Source organism: Microtus oregoni, unplaced genomic scaffold (assembly GCF_018167655.1).
Source record: "Microtus oregoni isolate MIOR12 unplaced genomic scaffold, Mior012 000057F_ref0000458, whole genome shotgun sequence".
NCBI classification, from domain to species: domain Eukaryota; kingdom Metazoa; phylum Chordata; class Mammalia; order Rodentia; family Cricetidae; genus Microtus; species Microtus oregoni.
In genome coordinates, this window is record NW_024543833.1 from 12470857 (window position 1) to 12496333 (window position 25477).

Below are 25477 nucleotides of genomic sequence, written 5' to 3' on the forward strand. Positions count from 1 at the left end.
TGTATCTACATCTAAAATCAGGAGCTTTTTCTTTTCAATAGTACTCTTATACTTTGTTTGGAATTTACATACAATATTTGCAGTTATTTATGGGGTACAATGTGGTGTTTCAGTATATGGATAAGTCGTAGGATCATCAAATGATATAATTGATACATCTATTGCTGTGACTACTTCTTTGTGTTGAGGACACTTCAATTCCTCCTTTAGCTAGTTTAAAAGAAGTATCCGTTAATACTACAGATACTCTGATGTATCCTTTCTTGCTGATAGGAACCTTCCACCCTCTGACTTCCCTACACCTGTACATCTGGCCAGCCTCTGGCCTCTGAAGTTTGGCTTTTAGAATCCATATGCAAGTGATATCATGTCACATTGGTCTTTCTAGACCGACATGCTCCTTTGAGCACAATGTCCTAGAAGTCCATCCCTGTGGTCACAGGGGACAAGGACTTCCTGTCAAAATCAACATCTTTTAAAGAAACAGAGTGAAGGACTTAGAAGCTAAATAAGTTTATGTCCGACAAAAGAAATAATTTCACAAGCGATTTTACTGGACATTTTATACTGTGAAAGGTTCGCCTGCCTGATGTTTGGATTCTGAGGTGGCTTAGGAATCACAAGGGTTAAATCTTTGTTTCCAGCTGCTCCTCATTTGCTTCAAGATGGAGTTCAAGTCATGTTCCTGTAATGAAGCATGATTAATAAAAACTCAGAGACAGATATTGGGGTTCAATCTGAAGACGAGTAAAGCTAAGCAGCCAGACACTGGCTCTTACCTTGACCTCAGTCCAAAAATGGTGATCCTGCCTCCAGGGAACTTCAAAATGAGACTGGGACTGAGAACTGTCTCCTCCCATTTTATAATCCTCTCTAGTTCTGGAATTAAGGGCGTGCACCACTTCCACCTGGTTTCTATGGCAAACTAGTTTGGCTACTGGGATTAAAGGTGTGTGTCATTGCTGCCTGGTCTGTAAGGCTGGTCAGTGTGGCTGTTTTACTTTTCTGATCATCAGGCAAGCTTTATCTATATAATACAAATGAAATGCCATTTTACTGTAATGTGCCAGATTTCTCCAGCAAGCAAGGCTGCTTGTTAGTAAATATAATTCTCTATTCCTGCCAAATTCGGCAGAGGAATTTTCGATGGGGCAAGGGCCTGTCAATGTGCCACCTAAGGTGACTAGTGGCGGCAGATCTGACCCTGGCTGCAGGAATGGGATGATGGGGCTCACAGACACAGACCCACCTGCTCTTCGCTGGGCAGGTTTGAGACACACTTACTACTGAGGGTCTCAGAGAAGCCGGTGTAAAATCACTTAGAGCATGCAGAGCCACGAAGCGCGATGGCATGCCCTTAAAGCCCTGGTACCCCTTCCTGTCTCTGAGAGGCCAAGAGAAGGCATTTGTATGACCTAACCAAAGCTTGTGAGCCGAGAATGCTCTAATTTAATCAACATCTTTAACGATTCTCTAATAAAATAGTGAGTCATCTATCACGCAAGTTTTGATGTATTTTTTTCTGTTACTCAGGAGTTCCCTACCATGATTTTACTTCTCCAAGTGTGGCAATATTTTTGCCATACACTGCCTTCCACGGGGAAGAGCCGTTGAGGTGGTGGTGGTAGTGAGGGAACTGCTCCCCTGGTGTCCAGAGGGAAACTGCTTTCCTGTGATCAGCAGAGGTGGAATTCTCTTGTATCTGGACATGATAGGTTCTTCTTGCAGAGCAAGGAGTAAGAAGAAAGACTAGCTTGAAATCCAGACCTGCTGCGGTAGGAAAGAGGCCCCATGGCCTGGAGATTGTATAGCCACGAGGAAAAGAGATAAAGAGAACCTGTGGATTCTGGTTCCCCAGCTGTTCCCTGCATGCTGTGCTCCTAGGCAAACCTAGGCCTAGGTGGGCAGCGTCCGAAAGATGACCTATCTCTGAATTGTTCCTAGGGAATCCTTCAGCCAGGTGCCAGTGACCCCAGATTGACCTTCCCGGTTCCCACATTCACTTTCAACTTGTGCTAGCTGCCGACTTAGCATCTTGGCGCTGAACTTGAAAGTGAGGGAAGGTGACCTGAAGAAAACTTGCTTTCTTCCTAACTGTCCCTCCCTTCATTAAAATAAACAAACAGGGCTGCCTCTCCCTCTCCCCACGCCACAACCCCCCTCACGTTTACCAATGGGTTCTGTGCCTGGACCATGGGCAGCCACTCATGCAACAAGACAAACTCAAAGTCAACTTTATCTCTCATACTTCCTAAGTTCCAATCATGTATTCCCAGGCAACCACTGGAATTACTCTGTAAAAGATACTGTGCCATATTCCTTATTTAGAGAGATGCACGAGATGACAAATTTCACTTAGAGCCAATTAAAGAGGAATTATGTATGAAGAAGCGGAATGGAGTTCGGCTGAATCTTACCAAGAGCTTCACCAGGGGAGAGGGATGCATCATTTAAAACTAGACAGAGGACGGATTAGTTTGTTGATGGTGAACTGAAAGCCACGGAGTGCATTGGGATGTGAGGTCCCAAAGAGAACCGCTGGCCGAGCAGATGGGTCACCATTGCTGGTACAGGAGGAGAAAAAATGGGTGTGTCACACGTGGGCAGGCTGCAGAGAGGTCTGGGGTATCCCATGAGGTTTGCAGACCATCCATCTAGGATGCAAAGTCATCTGCTGAGAATGTGAAGAGGAGGAAATAGCCCCTGGCTTGGGGACACTTGTTTTCTGTCGCTCTCTCCTCCCCTGCATAGAGCCTTGGAATGGTTCTTCCCTCTGCCCAGGATGCTCTTTCCCGGGACTTTCACATGGCTGGTGACTCTGTGACATTTAGATCTTAGTCTAAATGTCATCTCTTCAGAGAGGGTCTCCGTGACCTTAAAATCTACCATAGCCACGCCCTTCAGTCACAGCTGCATCCCACTTGACCTCTCTGAAGAGCCTTATTATGGAATGTTTAGCTTACTCGTTGGTTTCCTAGCTTCTGTGTGTATTACTGAGTCTCCCACTAGATCTCTCAGGCACACCGGGTCTTGTATGGATGAAGCTTGTTAATGAATAAGTGTAAGCTCCTCTTTCCACCCCAGGAAAAACGTAAATACACTCGTCTATTAGCCCCCAAGAGAGGTCTGATCCAGGAGCCTTGGAGATCCCCAAATTTGCACTTGCTCAAGTCCTTTGTATAAAAGCTGCCTAAAGTGTGCTCAGGGCCTGAGCACATCTTCCCCACCAAATGCCAGGGCTCCATCAATGGATAACGGCAGAGAAATGACTGCACATTCAACACAGCCTCAGTTTTTTCAGATGTTATGAATCTGACTGTGAACCCATGGGGATGCCATGATGAACTGCAAAGAACCTAGTTTATGTGTATGGACTTTAGTCAGCCAAGGGCTAAATCCTGTTAGGGAGATTGGTGTGTATGTTTGTGTGTGGGGATGTGTTAGTGTGTGTAATATGTTTAAGTGCATATGTATGTCGTGGGCATGTGTGTATATCTATATGGATATATACATGGCTGTGCATGGGCATGTGTGTATATCTGTATGGATATATACATGGCTGTGCATGGGCATGTACCTGAGCATAAAGTGCATTTGTGTGCATAGGCACACAAATGGTTGTTTGGGAGGTGTATGCTTGTGTATGCAGTGTTCATGGGTGTGAGTATGCATGAATTATTGGATCAGGTTAGGTGGAGGAGTACCTTCCAGATTTTTTTTTTTTTTTTTGCTAAACAGATAACCCAAGTCCCTTATGCTCTGTCTGCTCATTGCTATAAAGATGTCTTTGCATCCCCCAGGCCTCTCAGAATGTCCTTCCCTTGACAGCAGCCCTTCAGTCCTTTCTCAGTGAATTTAGACCACTAAAAACCACAGCCTCAGATGAGTGCTGTGAGTATCTGAGCCGAGCAGCTCAAGAAAGAGCCTGTGGCATGAGTAGAGAATCCAGATTTCACTGGTCTTCCCAGATGTGTAGCCCAGGCTGAGAGTCTCTGTGGCCCCTAGTCAGATGTTCTAATCATCCAGGGCAAATATATGCAGACTTTCAACCTGGGGACAAATGCAGCATCCCTTGTCTTGACCAGACCCTTTTTGTCTTTGGGAATAGCTTCTATGCATGATTCCTTTAAAAAAAAAAAAAAAATCCCAACCCCTTTAAAGAATGTTTCTAATTAGAAAAAAAAAATCCTTATTTAGTCTTTAAAAACACCCAAAACCCCCTTTATAGTCTTAGTTAAAAATAGTTCCTAGAAATTTGTATTTTTTCTGCTGTCTGCTTCTCCTTCCATCCCTAATGAGATAAAACCAAGGCACTGAATTCTGTAAGATCTAGTCAGCACAGACGCCTCTTAAAAGACCCGACAGGAAGCCACAGCACTGTTAGGCAAGCAACTCAAGACCCCTGTCCTGGTCAGGAAATCCTGTGATGACCAACAAAGATGAACTTGAGAAGGAAGAGAGACGCCAGAGCTTTGATCATCACCCATCCCCACCTCTGCCCTAGTTTGCTTCTGTGGTTCTGTAAAACTAGCTAGCAACAGAGAAGACTAGAACTGGGGGGAAAACATCCAGATAGATCATAGCTAAGGTTGTTAATTGTCCTGGTAGCTTTCTTCTACTTGTCAAAGAATGGTTGCAGGTAGGGAGCATGGGGCAGAGTGTACGTAAGAAGTCTAGATTGTCACTGGGACCCCAAGACAGGGGATATTGTCTGTGTACTCCTTCAGGGGAACTGGAGTGACTTAGACTTGCCATCAAGAGACCTTGGGCCTGGTCATTTTACTGATTGGTGAAGCCGACCCCAGTGATCGACCCACAGACTAGGAACCATGGGTCCCCAGAAGGATGAACCGCTACATTCTCTGTTTTTCCATTTCTTTAGGCTGGAGCAGAAAAGATGGATTCAGAGGAGGCACTGATCTATGAGGAGGACTTGGATGGAGAAGAAGGCATGGAGGGTGAGCTGGAAGAAAGCACAAAACTAAAAATGTTCCGAAGGCTCGCCTCCGTCGCCTCCAAGCTGAAGGAGTTCATCGGCAACATGATAACCACCGCAGGCAAGGTCGTGGTGACCATCCTGCTGGGCTCCTCGGGTAAGTGTGTCCCACAGTGGCTTCACCCTGAGATAGTCACAGCCTGGGATGTGCACAGTGAAAGACAGGATTAAAGGGAAAGACGAAAACAATGGATTCCAGACCCTTGTAAAACCAGTCACTTGGGAAACCAACTTAGCTTCATTGCTCCAGCCCATTTCTAGTCTTGAGGCTTTCAGAAAAAAAAAAAAAAAAAAAAAAAAAAAAAAAACTGCTAATCTCTGTCAAATCATCTTTTCCGTTTCTAAGTGAGTTCATTTTATATGTTTAGATTAAAATAAGAGCTATTTCTCTTCCCAGAAACTTTGAACTCTGATCTGTTGGCAATTAGTTATTTGAGTGTACAGGGCCAACCGTATCTTTATATTGTGGAGTATTTGAAATCTTAATTTAACTCTCCAGGATATACAGTTTTTCTTCCCAAGTTAGATTGCAATCTTCCTCCACAGACAGTAACTTCCTCTAAATGTTGGCCACATTCTTCCATAATAATGTCATCCAGTGCTACCTCAACTTTCCCCTCCTCCCCTCCCACTGCCTACCACACTGGGAACTATTTTTCCTGACATTTCTTTTATTTTTTTCCTTTTTTTATTAAGATTTTTTTAATGCAATCTTTTCTCATGTTACTTAGCTATCCCCATTCCTACTCCCTCCCCTCTTCCTACCCCACCCTTCTCCCCACCCCTTCATCCACTCCTCCCATGGGGAGTCACAAAGTCTGACACTTTACTTCAAGGCAAGACCAAGGCCCTCCCCACTATATCTAGGCTGAGCAAGGTATCCCTCCAAAGAGAATGTGCTCCTTGATGCCAGTTCAAGCACTAGGGATGAATTCTGGTCCCACTGCCAGTGGCTCCACAGACTGTCTAAGCCTCACAACTGTCCCCCACATTCAATGGTCCTATGCGGGTTCCTCCTCTATTAGTCCAGAGTCAGTGAACTCTCACTAGCTCAAGTCAGCTGTTTCTGTGGGTTTCATCATCACGATCTTGACCCCTTTGCTCATATTATTGCTCCTCCTTTTTTTTGGACTGGTGTCTGGAAGAAGCCCAGTGCTTCCCTGTAGATCTCTTGGATAGGTAGAATCAACAGTAAAAATGGCAATCCTACCAAAAGCAATCTGGGAACTTCTTAAAGTGGACTCGTTCAGACTAAAGTTACAAAGGTGAAATAACTCCCCCTTAGTAGGGGAAAAAACAAGAAGGAAGTAGAATTTTTGTGCAAATAAAACCCAGTATTTTATTTGAGAAGTCTGTTCAAAGTCCCTGACAAAGTTGCTTTAAACCTTATAAAAATGAGTTACCTCATCAAATAGAACAAATTGTAATGAGACTACAGTATCAACAATATATAATGGTTTTTTTTCATAAATCTCAGCTGGAAAAAAGTCCAATACCATGGTCATGCAGACAGCCCTGATTAAAACTCAGTGGACCATAAAGCAAAATCAAGGGGCTGGACAAATGGTTTAGTGGTTAAAAGCCTTTGCTGCTCTTCCAGAGGACTCACATTAGGACCCTAACATCCACATCAATTGGAGGCGGCTCACAACCACCTATAATTCCAGTTCCACCTATTAAATTCTTCTGATTTCTATTGACACCTATAGGTGTGTGAGTGAGGACATACACACATGCACGTGCATGCACACAACAACTAAAATAGACACCTGCAGGTGTGTGAGTAAGCAGACACACACATGCACATATCCACAAAAAAACCTCACACACCTGCACAAGTGCACACACACACACACAAACTATGATAGACATCTACAGGTATGCGAATGAGGACACTGACACACAAAACTGAAATAGACACCTATAGGCATGTGAGGATATGCCACACGCGCGCGCACAAACACACATGAACACACACATTAAAATAAATCTTTAAAAAGTAGTAGACGTGAATGTGAGACAGAAATGTGTAGTTAGAGGAGAGCAGTGGGGAGCGGGGAGAGGGTTGAGGTGAGAGAGGTCCAGTATGTATTGTGCACAAGTGTGAAATTGTGAAATAAAATTTTAATTAATAAAAAAAATTGGTAAAAAGCACACTGCTCTAGAGAAGAGCTGGAGTGAGTGTACATACATTCCTGTAACTTGGAGGACAAGTTAGAGAAGGAAAACACCAAAGTGCGTATGCAGTTGTACTGGTCAGAAACATAGGTGTTTCTTAGCTCAGATCTCAGCCAGGGCTTCCTCATCACTGGTCTGAACTGAGCTCATAGTGTTGCTCCCTCAACGTGTGGCTTCTTCCCACAAATGGTAGAGTGCTTAGGATCTGATGATGTCGACAGATTCTGGTTAATGGTGTTTAAATCTTGATCAATAGCGAAAGTACACGAAGGGAATTCACATCATTTCCAGCCAGTGCACTCACCGATTGGCAAGCAAACGTCCTGCCCTTTTCCCCGTGTCATGGTTGCGTTTTTTTATCTCTGCAGGCATGATGCTGCCGTCCTTGACCTCAGCCGTGTACTTCTTTGTGTTTCTGGGTCTGTGCACCTGGTGGTCCTGGTGTAGAACTTTTGACCCGTTGCTGTTTGGCTGCCTTTGTGTCCTGTTGGCGATCTTCACTGCTGGACACCTGATTGGGCTCTATCTGTACCAGTTTCAGTTCTTCCAAGAAGCGGTCCCACCCAATGACTACTACGCAAGGTAGGAGAAACCATCACTATGTCAGAACGAGGCCACAGCCCTTTGCCATCCCTTGCGGCCTCCGTAATACCTTGTTAATCTGCCAGCTGGTACATTAAGCAAAGATTTGGCACAGCTGGGAAGCAGTCTAGTCCTGTAGTTTTATTGAGAACACAGTCTAGCAGGAAAGGAAGGGTATGCTGGGATGAAGGTGCTGCTGGCATTGGGGCAGGAGCGGCTGCTGTCTGGAGCAGACAGGAGAGATACGGGGTCTCAGCCGAGGACACAAAAACATTTTACAGCATCTAGCTAGACCGAGCTCTCACGGGCCAAACATATCATGGCAAGCTGAGCGTCAGAAACAATAGCAAATTGCCTGTAGAAACACCTAAAATTAAAAATACTGGAATCCAGGATTTTAGAGAACATGAAATAGATAACTATTTGCCTGAATTGAACATGGTTATTATGCCGACGCCTGGCTTTGAAAATGGGAATTCAAGAACTTAGAACTTTGGGGGAAAATTCTAGGCCACTAACAGTTCAAAGGGGAAACTCCTTGCAGGACAGTGGCAGCTGTCGAAAAGCAAAGGAATGAATGGAGTTGAAAGTTACTCCTTCTCATTCCAAATGAAGTGTTTGATTCCGGCCACAGTCTGAAGTCTTTCCTTAAGTGTTGTAGGGGTGAAGACATCTGCCCTGTTGCCTCACCACCGTCTCCAGCTGCAAAGGGAAGCAATGTACAGAGTGCTCGACACCTTCATCAGTGGACTAGTGTTGGTATTCCCAACACCAGGAGACCTTGCTATTTTACATCTTGGTGCCATGCAGTGTTTGAGGGCACAATGTCATGGTGTCCAGTGATTAGACCCGACCTCCAAACTAGAAGCTACATAAAGCTCAGAAATAATTCAGATTGCCCGAGATGAAAACAGCCAGGAATCCCAAAAATATAGTTCTCTATATTCTCTCTCCAAAAATCAGTTTAATTTTGTTTAAAATGATCATATATAGAATGTGGCAAGGACAAGGTTGCTTTAAAAGAAAACTGAACACCCAGACACTTGTGCAGGCCATCTCTATGGTGAGCCAACCGTAGGTCCCTCAAAGATATTGGGGCTAAGTGAGGGACATTATGGCTTCTGGATATTAAAGAAATGTGGTTAATTTCTTACATTTATTGCTGATTTCATTATTTGTGAGTATGAGGCTGTCATTATTCTAGGAGCTACACTTAAGGATGAAGTATTGTGATGAAATTTAAACACAATTTTTTTTTGCTTTGATGGCTTAGCAACAAGAATAACAGATTATAGAAAAAGACACAAGGAGTAGACAGCATTATTTGCATGCTCAGTATGGAGTTATCTGTCATCTGTTCATATGTTCTTTGTCTATCTAAAGTTCACAAGTCCAAGTTACAGAAAGGAAAGGGAACACAAAAAGATGTCCGAGAGCAAGAGTGGGAAGAACCAAAATTCCTCTCTCTGCTACACCCTTGGGTGTTATTCTCTCATTGAGAAATGAGGAACTTGTCTTGGATGATACGTCAATCTCAGCGGCAGAGGTCTGCAACCCAGTGTGGTTGCTCCATGGTCGTAATTATGAAGAAGTGTATAGATGCATTGATTTATGTATAAAGAGCATCTAGTTTGAGTTCGTGTCCCTATAGAACTAACACATTTTATTAGTCCTAATACCATTTATGTTCAGCTAAAATAGAGTTGGCAACATACATATGCATGCACATATGTACACACACACACACACACACACACAGAAGCATGCACACAAAGGCACACATATGAGCATGCATACATGCATTCCAATAATGACAAACCCAGTGGGATCAACGGATGGTATTAATCTATAAACCTAAGAACTGTAATCCAGTTTAATAAGAGAATCATGCAATATAGACACATTAAAACTTAGGAGTTTCTTTAATGGTGCATAGTGCATATTTATTTTGGGTGGAGGTGAATAAATGCTAAACTTTAGTACAGACATTAGCCGTGAGCTCAATGAATCCTTCAGTTTCTTTGGGGCATTTAATTTTTTGGTTTATTGAACATGTATAAAATGACTCTGTACTGTTGAAAGGGCTGGCTTTTTAGGGAATGACTTAATTGGAAATGTAAACATCCTCCATGGGCCAGCAGCCTTCCTCCCTCCTAGCTTAGATTATTTTCTGCCACCTGGAGGCTGATGGTGGGAAAAAGATGACTTACAGCCATCATGAGAGCACATCTATGTCCCCAGCAGCTTTGCTGTCTGTAAAGAGTCACTTTGTGTCTTACAGGTCATAAATTCTGCCATAGTTATATGGAGAAGTTGGCCTCTGCTGAAGCAGCCAAGACTAGACTTAAAGAACCAATAGGACCATGTCCTAGCAAATTGTTCTATCAGGACATTGACATTTCAATTTTGTATTATTGTAATGTTTCACTAAATATATTATTTTTCTTTTGAGATTCTCTGACAGTTTACAATTTATAAACCATATTAAACTGTGCATGAAGTAGAATGGGTGGTAGACTAGACTTGGCCCTTGCTGTCCTGTGGCAAATATGACAGTAGTGTCACAGGGTTCCATTATTACTTGTTTAAACTGCCACAGAATTAAAATTACTCTTTATTATAGATATTTTGTAGATTGGTCTGTTATTCCCAGCCCTTACAGCAACCAGCAGCAAGTTATATTGCTCATCAGCATAAGAGAAGGACAAAGCTTGGCAACAGTAAACTCCCTTGAAGTCGTGTTTATTCCCAAATTGAGAATCATGAGACATTACATTGTATCTTTTCGATATTGAAATTTAAGTCATTAGTTTTCCCCTAAAAATCATTCCAATATGTTGCTGTTAACCCTAAAATTATAAGATCTAATTGAAGAAATCTAACTAGAGACTAACAATGATAGATAGATAAATAGATGATAGATAGATAGATAGATAGATAGATAGATAGATAGATACATGATAGATAGACATACAGACAGACAGACAGATAGATATCATTTTGCATGGGCATTGTCACTGGTTTTTTATAACCACCAGGACTTGTACTTCTATACTCTTCCAGATAAGTTGATCCTGAAATCAGAAAGCAGTTTTTATCTTCTTTTCAGTCTTCAAGTGGGCAGTCTGGTAGTAATAACCTTTATTTTCAGAAAAAAAATAATTGAAGTCTTTGTCATCGTTTAATACACAACTTTGTTGGTGATTATTTGAAAAAAATGAAATAAATAGTAAATTACATACTTTTCGAAATGGAATTTTAACTCTCCAAAATAAATTCTGCTGATGCTTTTAGCCTGTATCGTTCACTATTCTTCATATGCATATAAAGGTAGATTTTAAAAACTTTAAATCCTGTCCATATGTTTTATAGCATACCATACTTATTGCTTGTTATTTTCCTGGTTGAGCAGCATTCTCCTAAAATAGACTCTTTGTAGGCTGCAACATGCTTGGCTGCACAGCTGTTGTGTCTTGATCCATCCTCGAGTTTTGACCAGGAGTGTTGTTCCTCATTGTTGCTGTCATAAACAATGCTATGGTGAGCATCACTTAGCTTTACTCTAAGCCAGCCTCATGGTGAGCAGCTGCAACCCTGGTCCTCTTGATTGAGAAAGAGCCTCTGCAGAACTATGAAGTGCTTGATCCTTCTGGAAAGTCCAGAACTTTCCGTAGTCTGTGGTCAGCACTATGTTAATCTACAGAGCTATGATGCTGTCATCATGCATGTGCTGTGTGGAAATTCATGTCTGTGAGTAGCACAGCTCGGAGATTCTGTTCCTCTTTAGGTCACTCTGTCATTAAATGTTGTGGCCCCAAAAGATTGCTGGATCCCTTCTAGGTTCATGCAGTTTATGGTGGAAATTCTCAGTTCTTTTACCCAGCAGAAAATACAGAAGAGATGGTTGGGATGTGTGGGAGAGACCAGGGCTCGTGTGGAAGTTTTATATGGTATTCAGTTAGGAGAGAGGTAGAGGCTACTTCCATGTGTGAGCACAGTGAGGGCATGACCAAGTTTTCCAAAGCAAAGTTCAGGACTTTTATTTGGCAGTGATAAATATATTTATAATGATGAAAATAATGCTTCAAAAATGCATCATCTTAACAGAGTATAAAATGATAGAGAACATTTGGAATGATCTGGTACTAGTCGAGCGTCCCATTAGACCTGTTAACCCAGCTCCAGAAATTTCCTGTGAAAATAGAGAAGCCTGTGAGGAATGACATCATCAGCAGGGATCTTCTGCTTGAGAGATGAAGTAACAGTGGGAGAACTAAAGGGATGTGGCTGATACCGAGCCCAGCTCCATGTTTGCGGGGAATGTGCAGAGATGCCCCAGCATCCCCCTGTGAGATGATCACCAAGCTTAGGAATCTGGGAGTGCAGGACCACTTCTGTGCAGAAGGCCTGAGGAGAAGGCAAGGATGCAGGTGGGAGAGCCAATGCAGGCTGCCTGTGATGATCAGGGAGTTTTATAAGCGCGCTGTGCATCCCCAAGCACAGGCACTCATTTCCCTGTACTCGGCGATGGCATCTACTGAAAGCCAATGTCGATAACTTGCTAACATAGCTTTGGACTGCATTTCCTTGGAAGATCATCTCTAAAGCAAGTTGGGCTAAAGACAGCCTGTGTGTGACGTTGGCCTGGCCCCTTGCTCATTGGTCTGAGTTATCTAGAGCAGGTTTGGAGATAGGTGGGGGTGCTGGCCAGGGAAGTGGGCTGAACTGACTGCTTCTGTTCTCCCAGCTGGATCATCAGAACGCATGCCTTCATTTCTTGATCCTCTTCATGAACATTCCATTCTTACAAAGCACCAGGTGCACTCTAGGGTGTCCCCCCTTTGCCCTGCATTTGTGGAACTTATCGCAACCCCCTCAACTTTTTCCAGCTTGTTCACAGACTCACTAGAAAAGTTGGGCTCTTTTGCTCAAATTTCTGTTTTCATTTTGTTACTTCTTATTTTTTTTAACCCTAAATTACAGTTGAAAATACAACAATGGAAGCAACAGGAAAGATCCCTGGGTCATCCTCATGAAAATAACACTAGTAAATGAACCCACAATGACTTGTGCTGTTATCCTTTATCCGCTAGCTCGATAAATCACGATTAGAAAATGAATGGTGTTTGATGAAGGGAAAGCCCTTGTTTATTTTAGCCTTAATGCCATGTAAACAAAAGAAACAGCAAACTCTGGGACGCCAAAATTGCAAGCTTACTCTGTGACAAACAAGAAAAAAATTTAAAAGACAAACATTTAGAAGTTCAGGGTCATTTGTGCTGTTTGTCCTTTTGTGGGGTAGTGGTTAAGTGTCTTTGTGTGAAAGGGGAAATAAAGTCCCACAGTGCACATCTTTCTCTTCTGGTGTAAAAAGAGCAGAACATGCTCAGAAAATGAAGGAATACTAAGTGTTTCTCTACTAGGAGCCTGAACTTTTCTTGCTTTGCTTAGAAGATCCAGGTGTTTTCAACTGCAGCTGGCATCACTGGGAATGCCCGGCTTGCATTTCATGGGTCTGAGGACCAGCAAACCGAATCAGCAAATAAAAGCTCAGGTGATGTCAGTTTTCATTTGACAAAATACTTTATGTCAAAAGAGCCCAGTGAGTGGCAGAAAAAAAATCAATGTAGAGTACTTCATTCTAATGCTAGGGAATGTCGACTTGAACCCAAAGCTGTGAGCACTTCTTTGTCTGTTTGTGACAATAGAGTCAGCATGTCCTATAGCATTGTTTCACTGGCAGTGTGGCAGAGGACACAATTGTAAACAAACACTGATAGCATTTTAGGGAGAATCCTATGGTTAAGTGACTTAGTCTATAGGTCCCAGGCAATGTTTGTGTGTACTCATCACAAAAATGAGCAATAGGAGCCTAAGAAAAATGAAGTACATTCTCCACAGGCAAATGGAAGTCTACACGTTTAAGTCAATGGGACCTAACCACGTGGACCCCACAAGTCTATCTGGACTGCAGATCACAACACTGTGATCTCCTGGTATGGTGCAAACTCCAATCCTCAGGCAGCAGGGTACCCTACCAGCCATGACACCTGCAGGTACAGCTTCTAACTGGCTATAGGACATTCTTCAGGGTTGTTTATTAAGTCCTGTGACTGCCATCTTCCCCACCTTATCTTCCAGACCTTAGGCTTAGATTAAATGTTGTGGACAAGATTTTTTTTCTCCCTTTGCCTACCTCTCAGGAAGAATTTCTCTTAGGATTTTACAGAGAAGATGTCTTATGCTCTGCAGCAACAGCTAGAATTTCTTTCAGTTGGTCAGATGATGTAACTCATTCAACAGCGTCCATAGCTGTGACATCAGCTAACCTGCAGACCCTTGACCACAAGTCGTGACCTTCACTTCCATCAAGAATTACATGGGCCCCACAGTCTCAAAAATACGACAGTAAGAGCGTGATACTAATGCTTCACAACTTAGGAATCTAGAATCCTGGCCTTGCCCTTTCCTGGGCAGAGCACCTGTACTCGGAACAGGTCCCCCCACTTTTTGTTAAATAGGCATGGGAATGTAGCCTCGCAAGAGTGGGGATATTGCATTAAAAGGATAACACATTCCAAGTGCATGGTGATATGAGGATACTAAATTTATAAAAAGGAAAGGAAAGGAAAAGAAAGGAAGGAAGGAAGGAAGGAAGGAAGGAAGGAAGGGAGAAGCTTTTTAGTGTTTGAAGTCAAACTCACGGTGTGAGCTCTACATCCCATATGACCTTGAGGTCCTGAGCACATAGAGTTGGACAGCCTTGCCACTGGAAAGGCTCTCCCCCTCCATATTTAACTCACTGGCTCCTTCTCAAAGCCTAGCTTGGCTATTTCCTTCTAGAAACATCCTCCTGTTGTGATGAGAAAGTATTTCCTTCTGCACTGCTCCCCTCTGAAAACGTTTTCCTTGGTATTTGCTGCAATAAACCATAGTAACTCAGTGTGTCCCTGGGTCCTGGTTCTCAGGGACCGTGAAAAGCTCCTGGGTTCTGGAAGGTTACACACTGGGCTCCCAGATCTTGATTCAACCTTTTTATTTCTCTCATGGCTTCCTCCCAAGCCTTGTATTTTAGTCCTTTATATATCATCAGGCACAAAGCAAAGACTTCCTGAATTCCAAACCCCAGAGGCAGCCATGATGGGGTAAGATGATACATGAGAAAATGGTTTCCTAAGAAAGGTCACTGTGGATTTTAAAATACCTATTGACCCCCTGACTTTATGGTCCATGTCTGAGAGCCTATCTATACAAAGGTAGCTAAGAAACTAAGAAACATTGTGATCCTAGCAGTGACATTCTCTAGGTGCCGTGTTGCTAAATACATAGCATTTCCTTTTAAAATGATTTAGGGTAGACATGGCGATGCAGTCTTAGAAGCCCAGCACCTGGGATCACTAGGCAGGAGGATTTAGGACTTAAGGCACAGTATATATAAAAACATAACAATATTCATAGCACACATTGCTCTATCAATTTCCATTATTTTATTGGCTTCCCCTTTTCTAGTTTGGATATCCAAATAATGGTAGCCTCGTAGAGTGAGTTTAGAACACTGACCTTTGAAATGACTTGAGAATTATTTTCTCTTCTTTGATGATTAGCATCGCTTTTATAAAAAAAAATAGAAACCACCAAGTTTGATCTGATTGACCAAAGGAAAGCACATGGGTTTGTATTTGAAGTTTTCTTTATTAAATTTTTTTCTAGCCCCCCAAAATTCAATTTCCGTTGTGGCTATAAGACTTTTTGAGTTTCAGTCGTTTGTGTCTTTCAAGGAATTTGCCTTTGTGTATATTTTCAAATGCATTGTTGTGGTGACACTCGGTGTGGGGTCCTGACTTGAAGCCAGGTGATCTGACACACCACTAGCGACCTTTCCGGTCACTGAACTTCAGAGCTGCATGTGTTCTCGCAATAACGCGGATGCTTTGCCAGGTTGTCATGAGGCTCATGACGGAGAAGCACACCACATGCTTGCTGTGGATCTTCTCTTCCAGGGTGCACATTACTGATTATGAACACTCAAGAACTCGAAAGTGAGTTACTTAAGCTCATACTGACACCGCAGCCACCTAGGAGAAATTTTATCTGTAACAGAAATGCCTACACATCCCGCCTCTTGTCTGATATCCCCTAGAAGACACAAGACTTACTATCTCAAGAAAGGGCATGGAAGACCACAGGGTCCATTACATCCTTCTCATGTTTTCCCCATGGTGAGATGTACCCAGGTGAGGGGAAGAAGCCCTAGATTTAAAATCCGCTCAGCAAGTGTAAACACTCTTGTGAGTGCTAGGTGTGACATCAGAGAAGTAATGCCTGTAATAGCTGCACTGCACAGAAAACATTTCCAAACGGCCTCAGTGTGTTCACAGTCATCACAGCCCCGAGTGTGGAGCATGTCTGCCGGGTACAAAGTTGGCCCTAGGACAGAATGCTATTCTAAAGCAGTGTTCCACAAATGTAGCCTAACACTCAACTCCAGCAAATTGGAGCACAGTGAAGACATGCCTGTGCCTTTAAACACTTCAAAGGAATGATGCAGATCCCACGGGACTCGGGGTAAAGTTTTTCCAAGCTTGCAAAAACAGTGCAGTGTGAAATCTGTCAGATTAACATTTTCTCACACACATGGAAACATGTTTAAAGTCTAAGTAAGAAACTAATGAAAAAGGAAGGTTCGGTCTTGGCTGTGCTTTCTGTATGATGCAATGCAGGGGAGGACTCGGAGTCCAAAGTACCAAAAGCTCAAATGGGAAAGGCAGAATTATACTCAGATCGATGGAATGCTATGGAACTTGAGAGATTTTTTTTTTTAAGTAAGATTCCTTAAAAGTGTTTTCAATCTGGTTCTAACTGAGCCATTTGCCTAACATGGAGGAAATGTCGTAAAATGGTTGGAAGCCGAAACATTGCTTTCTGTGAACGTCTGAATAGCTCCCATTTTTCTGAAAGGGGATCCTTGATCTCAGCCATAATCACAATGTCATTCTTCGGCCCTCACCAGCAATTTGATTTTGGCCTTTTGTTTGTGCCCCAGAATTTTGGATTGAGGAGGCTTTGACAGCCCCCGCTACTGGTTCTGAAAGATTGTAAAAGGAAGGCCTTGTGGCTGACGGCGACAGCTGGTATCTTTGCTACTTACTCCCTTGCCACTCATCCTGGCATTTCAAAGGCGATGGAGATCTCTGCAAACTAGTTCAGAGGTGGGTGTAGCTGAGAGGAGTCTTAGGGGCTCTTGCTTTGCACTGGGATGTCCCTGAATCCCAAGCCCAAGCTCTAGACTTGGATAACTGTCATGGAGGTCAGACCTTGCTATGGTACCAGGTCTCAGGTTCCCAGTCTGTCAGTTCAGGTACCCTCTCCACTATTGCTTATGGTCTCAGCTAGGGTTATCCTTGTGGATGCCTGGGAATTCCCCTAGTGCCAGGTTTCTTGCTAGCCCCATAAGGGCTCCCTCTATCAAGATATCTTTCCTTGCTCTCCCTCTTTGTCCTTTCCCCAACTTGACTATCCCTTTCCTTCCAAGTACTCCTCCCTTCTCCTTTTCTCCCATCCTCCTCTCCTTCCACCCTCCCTCCTCCTGCCACCCCCACACTCCCAGTTTTCTCAGGAGATATTGTCTATTTCTCCTTTCTAGAGGGATCCATGTATGTTTACTCTTAGCGTTCTCCATGTTACCTAGCTTCTCTGGGGTCGTTAACTATATGCTGGTTATCCTTTGCTTTATGTCTAATATCCACCTAAGAATGAGTACATACCGTGTTTGTTTTTCTGGGTCTGGGTTACCTCACTCTGAATGGTTTTCTCTAGTTCCATCCATTTGCATGCATATTTCAAGATGTCATTTTTTTAACCACTCAGTAGTACTCCATTGTGTAAATAAAGACACTTTCTTTATCCATTCTTCAGTTGAGGGGCATCTAGGTTGTTTCCAGGTTCTGGCTATTATGAATAATGCTGCTATGAACATAGTGGAGCAAGTGTTCTTGTAGTAAGATTGAGCATCCTTTAGGTATATGCCCAAGAGTGGTATTGCTGGGTCTAATGTAAGAAGTGGACATGGATATTCTGAAGGACAGACAGTACTCTTAGACAAGAGCAGAAGACCGTAGGCTTGGCTGAAGTCTGTCCACAGCTGTGAATGCTCCCAGTAGTTCTTTATCCTTTCTTTGATTTCAGACGAAAGAAATATACCTAGTGAACACCCTGATCTTAACAGTAAGGCATAGTTACAGTGCTCATAATTCTACACACTATCCCAAACTTCCCCCCTGGGTGCCACATCTCAGCACCTCTGTATGGACATTATGAGGAGGCATATATGAAAACATATATATGAAGAGATATATAATCCCTCTGTAGGGGCGCATAGTTCAAAATCATCTTAAACAGGACCCATATAGACTCTTGTTTACTAGAGCCAGCATAAGCAAAGCGTATGTCATACTTCACAGCAATAATACTTAGGCTGGTAGCAGCCAGAATATTGGGAGCACGTATTCTGTGTCAGGTCCTGTGATATTACATCTCTATACATGACATCATATAACCTAGAAATTACCAACAAAGGATGGAGGTCAACAACAGGTGAACCATGTTTTCAAATGAACTGCTTTCTAGTTCCCAGTGTTTTCTGATCGTCATTAAATTGTGTCTTGGCATGAGAAGTAGGGAGGGGTGTCGGGGAGACGTTGGAAAGGCAAGGTAGAGATAAGTGACCGCTTGTGTTCTTCTCAGCTCATATACACGATTTGAAGTAGATCCATAAGCTTTAGAGTCAATCATCCAGTCAGCACAGCAAGGTATTGTTTGCCTGCTGGGGAATGGCTTCACTATCCGCTGTTGAGACTCAGCATCATGCATCTCAGCAATGACCAGAAGGAAAGGAGCAGAGCCAGGATGCTGAGGGGAGTGAGCCCAGAGACAGCGAACCGACTGAGAGGGACTCCTCTGCACTGTGGGGATTGCTGAATGCAGTACCTCAGTGGGAAAACCATCACAGACGATGCATTAGAGCAGAAATTCACTTTTGGATTCTAACTCGGAGAAATGGAAATGACCCTGACAGATGGGGTCCATTTGTGTGAGCTTCTAATACTGCACGGCCAGAGGACACAAGTGATTTTTACAGTGGAAACAACACAAAGGCTCCTGTTGGCTCTCCGAAGTGGAGCATTTTTTGAAGACTCGCTGAGCAGAGTTGAGCTTCAGTGAAAATTGCTATAATGTAAATGATCCCTGGAACAACTGGGTTAGGAGTTTCACTGTGTAGCTAAGTTTAGCCCCAGGCATATTGCCAGCATAACATTATGTTCATATTTTAATGAAACAAAGGCATAAAGTCTGCTAGAAACATGGAGAACAGCTATCTGGAAGGTTTCTCTGGCTCTGTAGCTACATCTATTTTGTATCTGGTGACAAACACCTTAGTGGCTTCTTGCTCAATATTCTAAATCTGGAATGTCTGTTTCTCATTCTGTTTTCTACCTCCTTGCCAACACACAGGATTCATTTGTGTAGACTAAGGAGCAAGAAAAGCTTTTTAGTCTATCTGAGATGCCCTATAATGCAAATAGAAGACTACATGGCTTCTTCATAAGCTCGTCTCAGGACCCGAGACAGAGAAGTCAAAGTTGAAGGGACTGTAGGCTTGGAATAGGGTCAGGTGAAACATCTGACGTCACAGGCAGTTGGCTTCTGGCAGTGTAGTCCCATGGCAGAGGGGCTAAGAAGGCCTCAAGGACCTCTTTTACAAGGCCGCTAAGGACACTAGTAAGAGTAGGTGAGCAGAAAGCAAACCCTACTGAGAGAATTACAGAAAAGGGAAAGAGTGGGTGAAGAGAAGATAGACCAGGACGTTGAGATTTCATTAGTAAGAAAATAAAGCTCTCAGCTTGAATGAGAGGGGGCTTGAGTGGATTGCCAAGGCTTGCTTATCCAGGGACATTTTAACTATAATGATGTCATTACCTAGCCAATTATAACCCCCACCTCACCCCACTTAATACATGATCTCCAGGTTCAACCAGAAATAAGCTCATGTTGGTTTTTCATGTCCACCCATTCAAGCATGGTTGAAGTTCCCTTTATCCATATCTGACTCTGGACTTGTTAACTTGTTGGCCTTAACCACCTGCTAGCCCCTAGTCAGCCCGTAGTGTTGCTGCTGCTGATCCTAAAGTGTCTCAGGTACAAATCTAAGCTCTTTGTTTCTCCAGACGACCAAGAAGCATTCCAAGTTGCTGTTACTTAATTCCTTGCCTACAGGATGGTCTGAAGTCTCTTCTGTAAGATGGGCAGAGGCTTTCTTAGAAGCCAGTTTCCCTTGAAATTTAGACAGTCTTATAATTAGCTGCAGTAGAAGTAAAAAATGTGGAAGGCTGGTAGTGTCTTGTCTGGATTTCCAGAGGGCTTTGTTGGGGTGGCAGGACCAGAGCTTTGTCCCTCCTATCTCTTTAGCTGGGTTATCTCGTGTTAGCTACAAGCTAACACGTTCGTTCTTCTCAGTGCTGCGGACATTGTCATGCTGTATTAATCCTTAATCTTCCTTCTAACTTAATGTTGCTGTGACGTGTAACTTACATTTTTCACCATTTTTCTTACTGTTTAGAAGAAGCTAACTCCCCCTTCATTAGGAAGTAGAAAAATAGGGAGATTTACCAAAGGAATAAACTAACAAATGGAAATGGATCCTAATAATGGTCTCTGGAAAACTTTAGTAACAAAGTAAAACCCAAAATGTAGTATTGAATTAAAACTAAAACTATAGAGACCAGGGGATTGCTCAGTCAGTAAGGTGCCTCCTGCACCAACATAGAGACCTGAGTTCAAATTTCCAGCACCCACTTAAAGGCCGTGTGTGGTGGCACATGTCTATAGCCCCGACACTGGGGGCAGGGAGGGATAAGGACAAGACATCCCTGAAGTGCTTGGCCACCCAACTTAGCTGAATTGATGAGCCTGTTTCCAGTGAGAAACATGTCTCATAACATAATAATAATAATAATGTAGAGAGTGATGGGAAGGACACTCAATGTAGACCTCTGGTCTCCACATTTATTTGGACACTTGTACCTATACATACATATGGATATATCCACAGACACCTGTATATACAACGTGTACACACCCACACACATGCACACGTGCATAGCCCCATATGACCAAGCTGTACAACACATATCCTTGCATAGTGATGTAAGTAAATGATTGGATAAATAAATGTTCTGCATGGTGATTCAGTAATGCAGTGTCTTGGCATATGGATCTGGTCTGAATAAAGAGCATTAAGTAAACACTAAATAAGTCTGAATACAGTTTGCCCTTAGTTAAAAGTGTTATATAAAGGGTTTAGGGAGATAAATCAGTAAAGTCAATAAAGTTCCTGCCTTGTAACTACAAGGACCTGGGTTTGATTCCCAGAACCCACCTTTAATAAAGAAAAGCCAAACCTGGTGACACATCCTTCCTATCCCACACTGAGGAAATGGAAACTGGTGGCTTCCTGTTGCTCACTGGCCGGCCAGTCTAGCTTGTTTGGTAAGTTTGAAGCCAGTTCCTGTCTCAAAGAAAAGGTGGGTGCAAATCAATGGGACAGCATTAATATGTGCAGCCTGTGGATATGATTAAGTTGGGATTACAGTCTCTGTGATGGGATTGATGATCTTATAAAAGAGATATAAAAATCTTTTCTTCTCACTTGCCATGAGAGGGCACAGCCAAATTTTGCTGGCTTGAGAGCAAAGACCAGACTCTTAGCAAAGGCAGAATCAGTGAGCATGGGATTGTGGGCAATGAGACTGCACCTGCCGCTTAAGAACTCTCCAGTCAACCAGTCAAGGTTTTGTAGTTGTTGTTGTTAGAGCAGTAGAAATGGACTACAAGGGGCACCGTATAGTATCCCATTGTCATCAACACAGGAGTAACGTAGCTCCTCTAAGCTCTCTAGAATTTGTCCTTACCCTCTTCCCTGCTAGCCACTCATGGTTTTAACCTGTCTTTCTCTAAGAAGATGTTGAATATCCTTTGATGTTTTTTCAACTGGACACAAGCTAGAATCAAAAGGAAAGAGGAAATTCAACTGCAAAAAAACCAAACCAAAACAAAACAAAACAAAAAAAACAAAACAAATGTCTTCATCAGATTGTAGGCAAGTTTTGGGGCATTTCCTGATTTCTAATTGATAAAGGAGGTTCTAGTCCACTGGGGAGAGTGGCACCCTGGGAAGATGGTCCTGGATGCTATGTGAAACTGGACTGAGCAAGCATCACTCCTCATGGCCTCTGCTTCAACTCCTGACTCTGGTTCCGTTGGTTCCTGCCCTGACTTTCCTCAGTGAGGGACTGTTACCTGGAACTATAAAAATAATAATCCCTTTTTTCCCCAAGTTGCTTTTGGTTATGGTATTTATCCTAGCAACAAAAACCTAACGTCAAGACACTTCGTATGCATATTAGTGGCAAAAAGTACATTCAAATGTAATTTTATATAGATATATATAGATAGGTAGAGATATAGATATATGGTTAAAAACATGCAGAATTCATATGCATTATCTATGAATGCACAATAACTGCATATGTAGCAAATACTTAAAATAAGCATAAACAAAAGTAAAATAAATGTCAATGAGCAAACTCGGGGAGATGTCCAGGAAGAAGGAAGAGAGGGAGGGAGTAATGGAACGAGGTAGCTGTGTCCCTGAATTTCTTTCTTTCTCTTAATGCTGCCAACAGAATCAATGTGACAAAAGCTAGTATCAGTCTGTTCTGGCAATGTGCAACTATGTATGCATCTGCTGACACACGGTGCACCTATAGGCACATCTATGTCAAATTTTAAATCCTTTAACTTGTCTTTTCCGTTCAGTCACTGACATAGTCCGCAAGTCGCTTTGGGGCCTTCTTGGGCAGATTCTTGTCCACCCACACAATTAGCGTTGTTTGCCCTTAAATGCTTCTCCCTTTCCTCTGTCTCTCCCCACAGCCAGCTTTCAATATTGTGTTCCTACAGCTTCAGTGATGCATGTAAAATGACTGAACCTGGCTCAAAGGTAAAAGATGACCTTCTCGAGTTTCTCCAGAATAATACGCCATTCTGTACCGTCTATGTTCCACATTACTAGGTAGCAGATGGCGATTCCACACCAATAACAGTGTGTGGGAATTCAAATCTCTCATTTTTGAGTGGACAGTTTAAGGAGTCACAGTCGTTATGAAGGGAATAAAATGCTTTACTGCAGTAGTTTTATTAGAAATCTCCAAATGTGAAATGATTCAAACCCATTCATATGGCTTTTCAAAGCCAGGTAATCTGAAAGTTCAAAACAATTAAGTAATCTCTCTCTCTCTCTCTCTCACTCTCTCTCTCTCTCTCTCTCTCACACACACACACACACACACACACACACACACACACACAGAGAGACAGAGACAGAGACAGAGACAGAGAAAGACAGAGACAGAGAGATGCTAAGATATAAATTATCAGGACCATTTGTCTTGAAAGCAAAGTTTCAGGGACTGCAGATGGTTCTGTGACTAAGAGCATGCATTGCTCTTACAGAGTTTAATTCACAGCATCTATGTCTGGAGGCTCACAACCATCTGTAACTCCAGATGCAGGGGAACCAATGGTCTCTTCTTGCCTCAGGGCTCAAGGGACATTGTAATGCACATACTTACATAGATATACACACACATAATTAAAAAATAAAATAATGAGTCTTTTTTAAAAAAGAAATCAAAGTTTCAGAGTGATGATATGAATTCTTATAAAACCCATTTCTGTTTGGAACTCTGTCATTGAATGAATATTTCTGATAATGACTGTGAGCTCATAAAATACCCTAACTATTTGGGGATCCTAAAATGTTATGTCATCATTAAACTATTCTGATATTAGAATATAAACTCTGTATTTTTAGAAATGGCCTTATCACATTTAAAAATGCTCCTGTATTTTTAAGATAGCTAAATTTCAAAAGATTTTTTAGACTACTAATTTATCTGAATTTAGATGTCAATATTATTTCCCAAGTTCAATTTGTGAATATGAATTTAATCCAAACTTATCAGGCTTACAGTTGCTGGCTGTCTCTTGGCTTATATAATAGCTCCTTCTAGAAACCAGAAGGTAGATAAGCAAGGACAGCTTAGCCAACCTAGCTTATGATGCCCAATACACCTATAGGAAACAAGAAGGAAGCCAGAAGTTGCTTTCAGAGTCTCTCCATCTTTTTCGTGAGACCTGGTTTTGTTAGATCAGCAGGCTCTGGTTTTCCCACACTTCTCAGGGACGTAGGATAAGGAGTATCTTAGTTGCTTTTCTATGGCTATGAAACATTAAAGCAAGTAATAGGAGAAATAGTTTATTTGCAGCTTACATTGTCAGAGAGGGAGTCCATGACCATCATGATGGGGAGCGTGGCAGCAGGACAGCAGGCATGGCGCTGGACAGTAACTAAGAGCTCACACAACCACCAGGAAGAGAATAGCTTACAGGGAATAGCTTGGACTTTGAAACTTCAAGCCTGCTCTCACTGACATGCTTCCTCCCATGATGCCTCCTAATTCTTCCTAAACAGTTCCACCAACTGAGGCATCAAGTATTCAAACATATGAGCCTACAGGGCATCCTCACTCAAACCACAAGTAGAAAACAGCAGTGAGTGCCTTGGTGGACCAGAGTTTCTAAACGAGAGCACCTAGAACTAGCTTTCTGACCACACTCTTAGACGATGCACAAAAGGAACGTGGATTTAGTATTTCTCAAATTAATAGTAAACATCTTCACTGAAAAATGAATCTTAGTGGTCATCATTACTTATTCTGGTCACGGCCATTTTTAAAGCTCTGACTGTATCAGGAATCTTAGCTGATCACTTGGAATGATGCAGTTGCAGGTGAAGGATGGAGAATAAGGCGTTAACAAGAGACTTCCAAACCCCACCTGACTGGGACTTGTGGGTTCTCTATGTCACTGCTGCTTAAAGTGGTAGAAGAACACTGACCCATGTGCTCAAAACAGTTTTTCAACAAGTCAAACACGGAAGCAGGGGAACTGTGTAAAGATTACATGACAGTGTGGGATCTACGGTATCAGTGTAATATCCTAATATGCAGTGGTTTCTCTACGGACTATTTAGTTTTATTTTACAAATAATATCAGTACAAAATGACAAGCTTGATTCGAAAAAAACAAACCTCTGGGAAAGCTCTGGAAACAAACTCTAGGGCTTGTTGTTAGTCTCAGTGTGAGCTGTTGGCACAAACTAAAGCCATTTGACAGGAGAACATCTCAGTTAAGAAAATGCCACTCTATGCTCTATCTGTAGACATACCTGCAGAGCCTTTTCTTAATTAGTGATTAAAGGGGGAGGCCCCAGCCCATTCATTGTAGGTGATGCCATCCCTGGGTTGGTTCTATAAGAAAGCAGCCTGGGCAAGCCATGAGGAGCAATCTAGTAAGCAGCACCCCTTCATGGCCTCTGCATCAGCTCCTGCCTCCAGCTTCCTGCCCTGTTTGAGTTCCTGTCTTGCCTTCCTTTATGATGAACTGTCATGTGGAAGTGGACCCCAAAGAAACCCTTTCCTCTCTGACTTGCTTGTGGTCACGGTGTTTTATCCCAGCAAAGTAACCCTAACTAGACAACTGTGGCACTTCTACTTTCCCAGACACAAGCTCACACTATCGCTCTTGCATATATGGTCCCTC

General features: G+C 42.6%; 1 protein-coding gene across 3 annotated transcripts in view; it reads left to right on the forward strand.

Moving 5' to 3' along the window:
* Positions 1 to 25477, forward strand: part of LOC121438803 (piezo-type mechanosensitive ion channel component 2) — a 349253-nt gene that overhangs the window by 211318 nt on the left and 112458 nt on the right. For all 3 annotated transcript variants that reach the window (XM_041639240.1, XM_041639241.1, XM_041639243.1), the window contains exons 6-7: positions 4883 to 5093; positions 7543 to 7756. In XM_041639240.1, coding sequence (XP_041495174.1) covers positions 4883 to 5093; positions 7543 to 7756 — 425 coding nt within the window. The remainder of the gene's footprint in view (positions 1 to 4882; positions 5094 to 7542; positions 7757 to 25477) is intronic.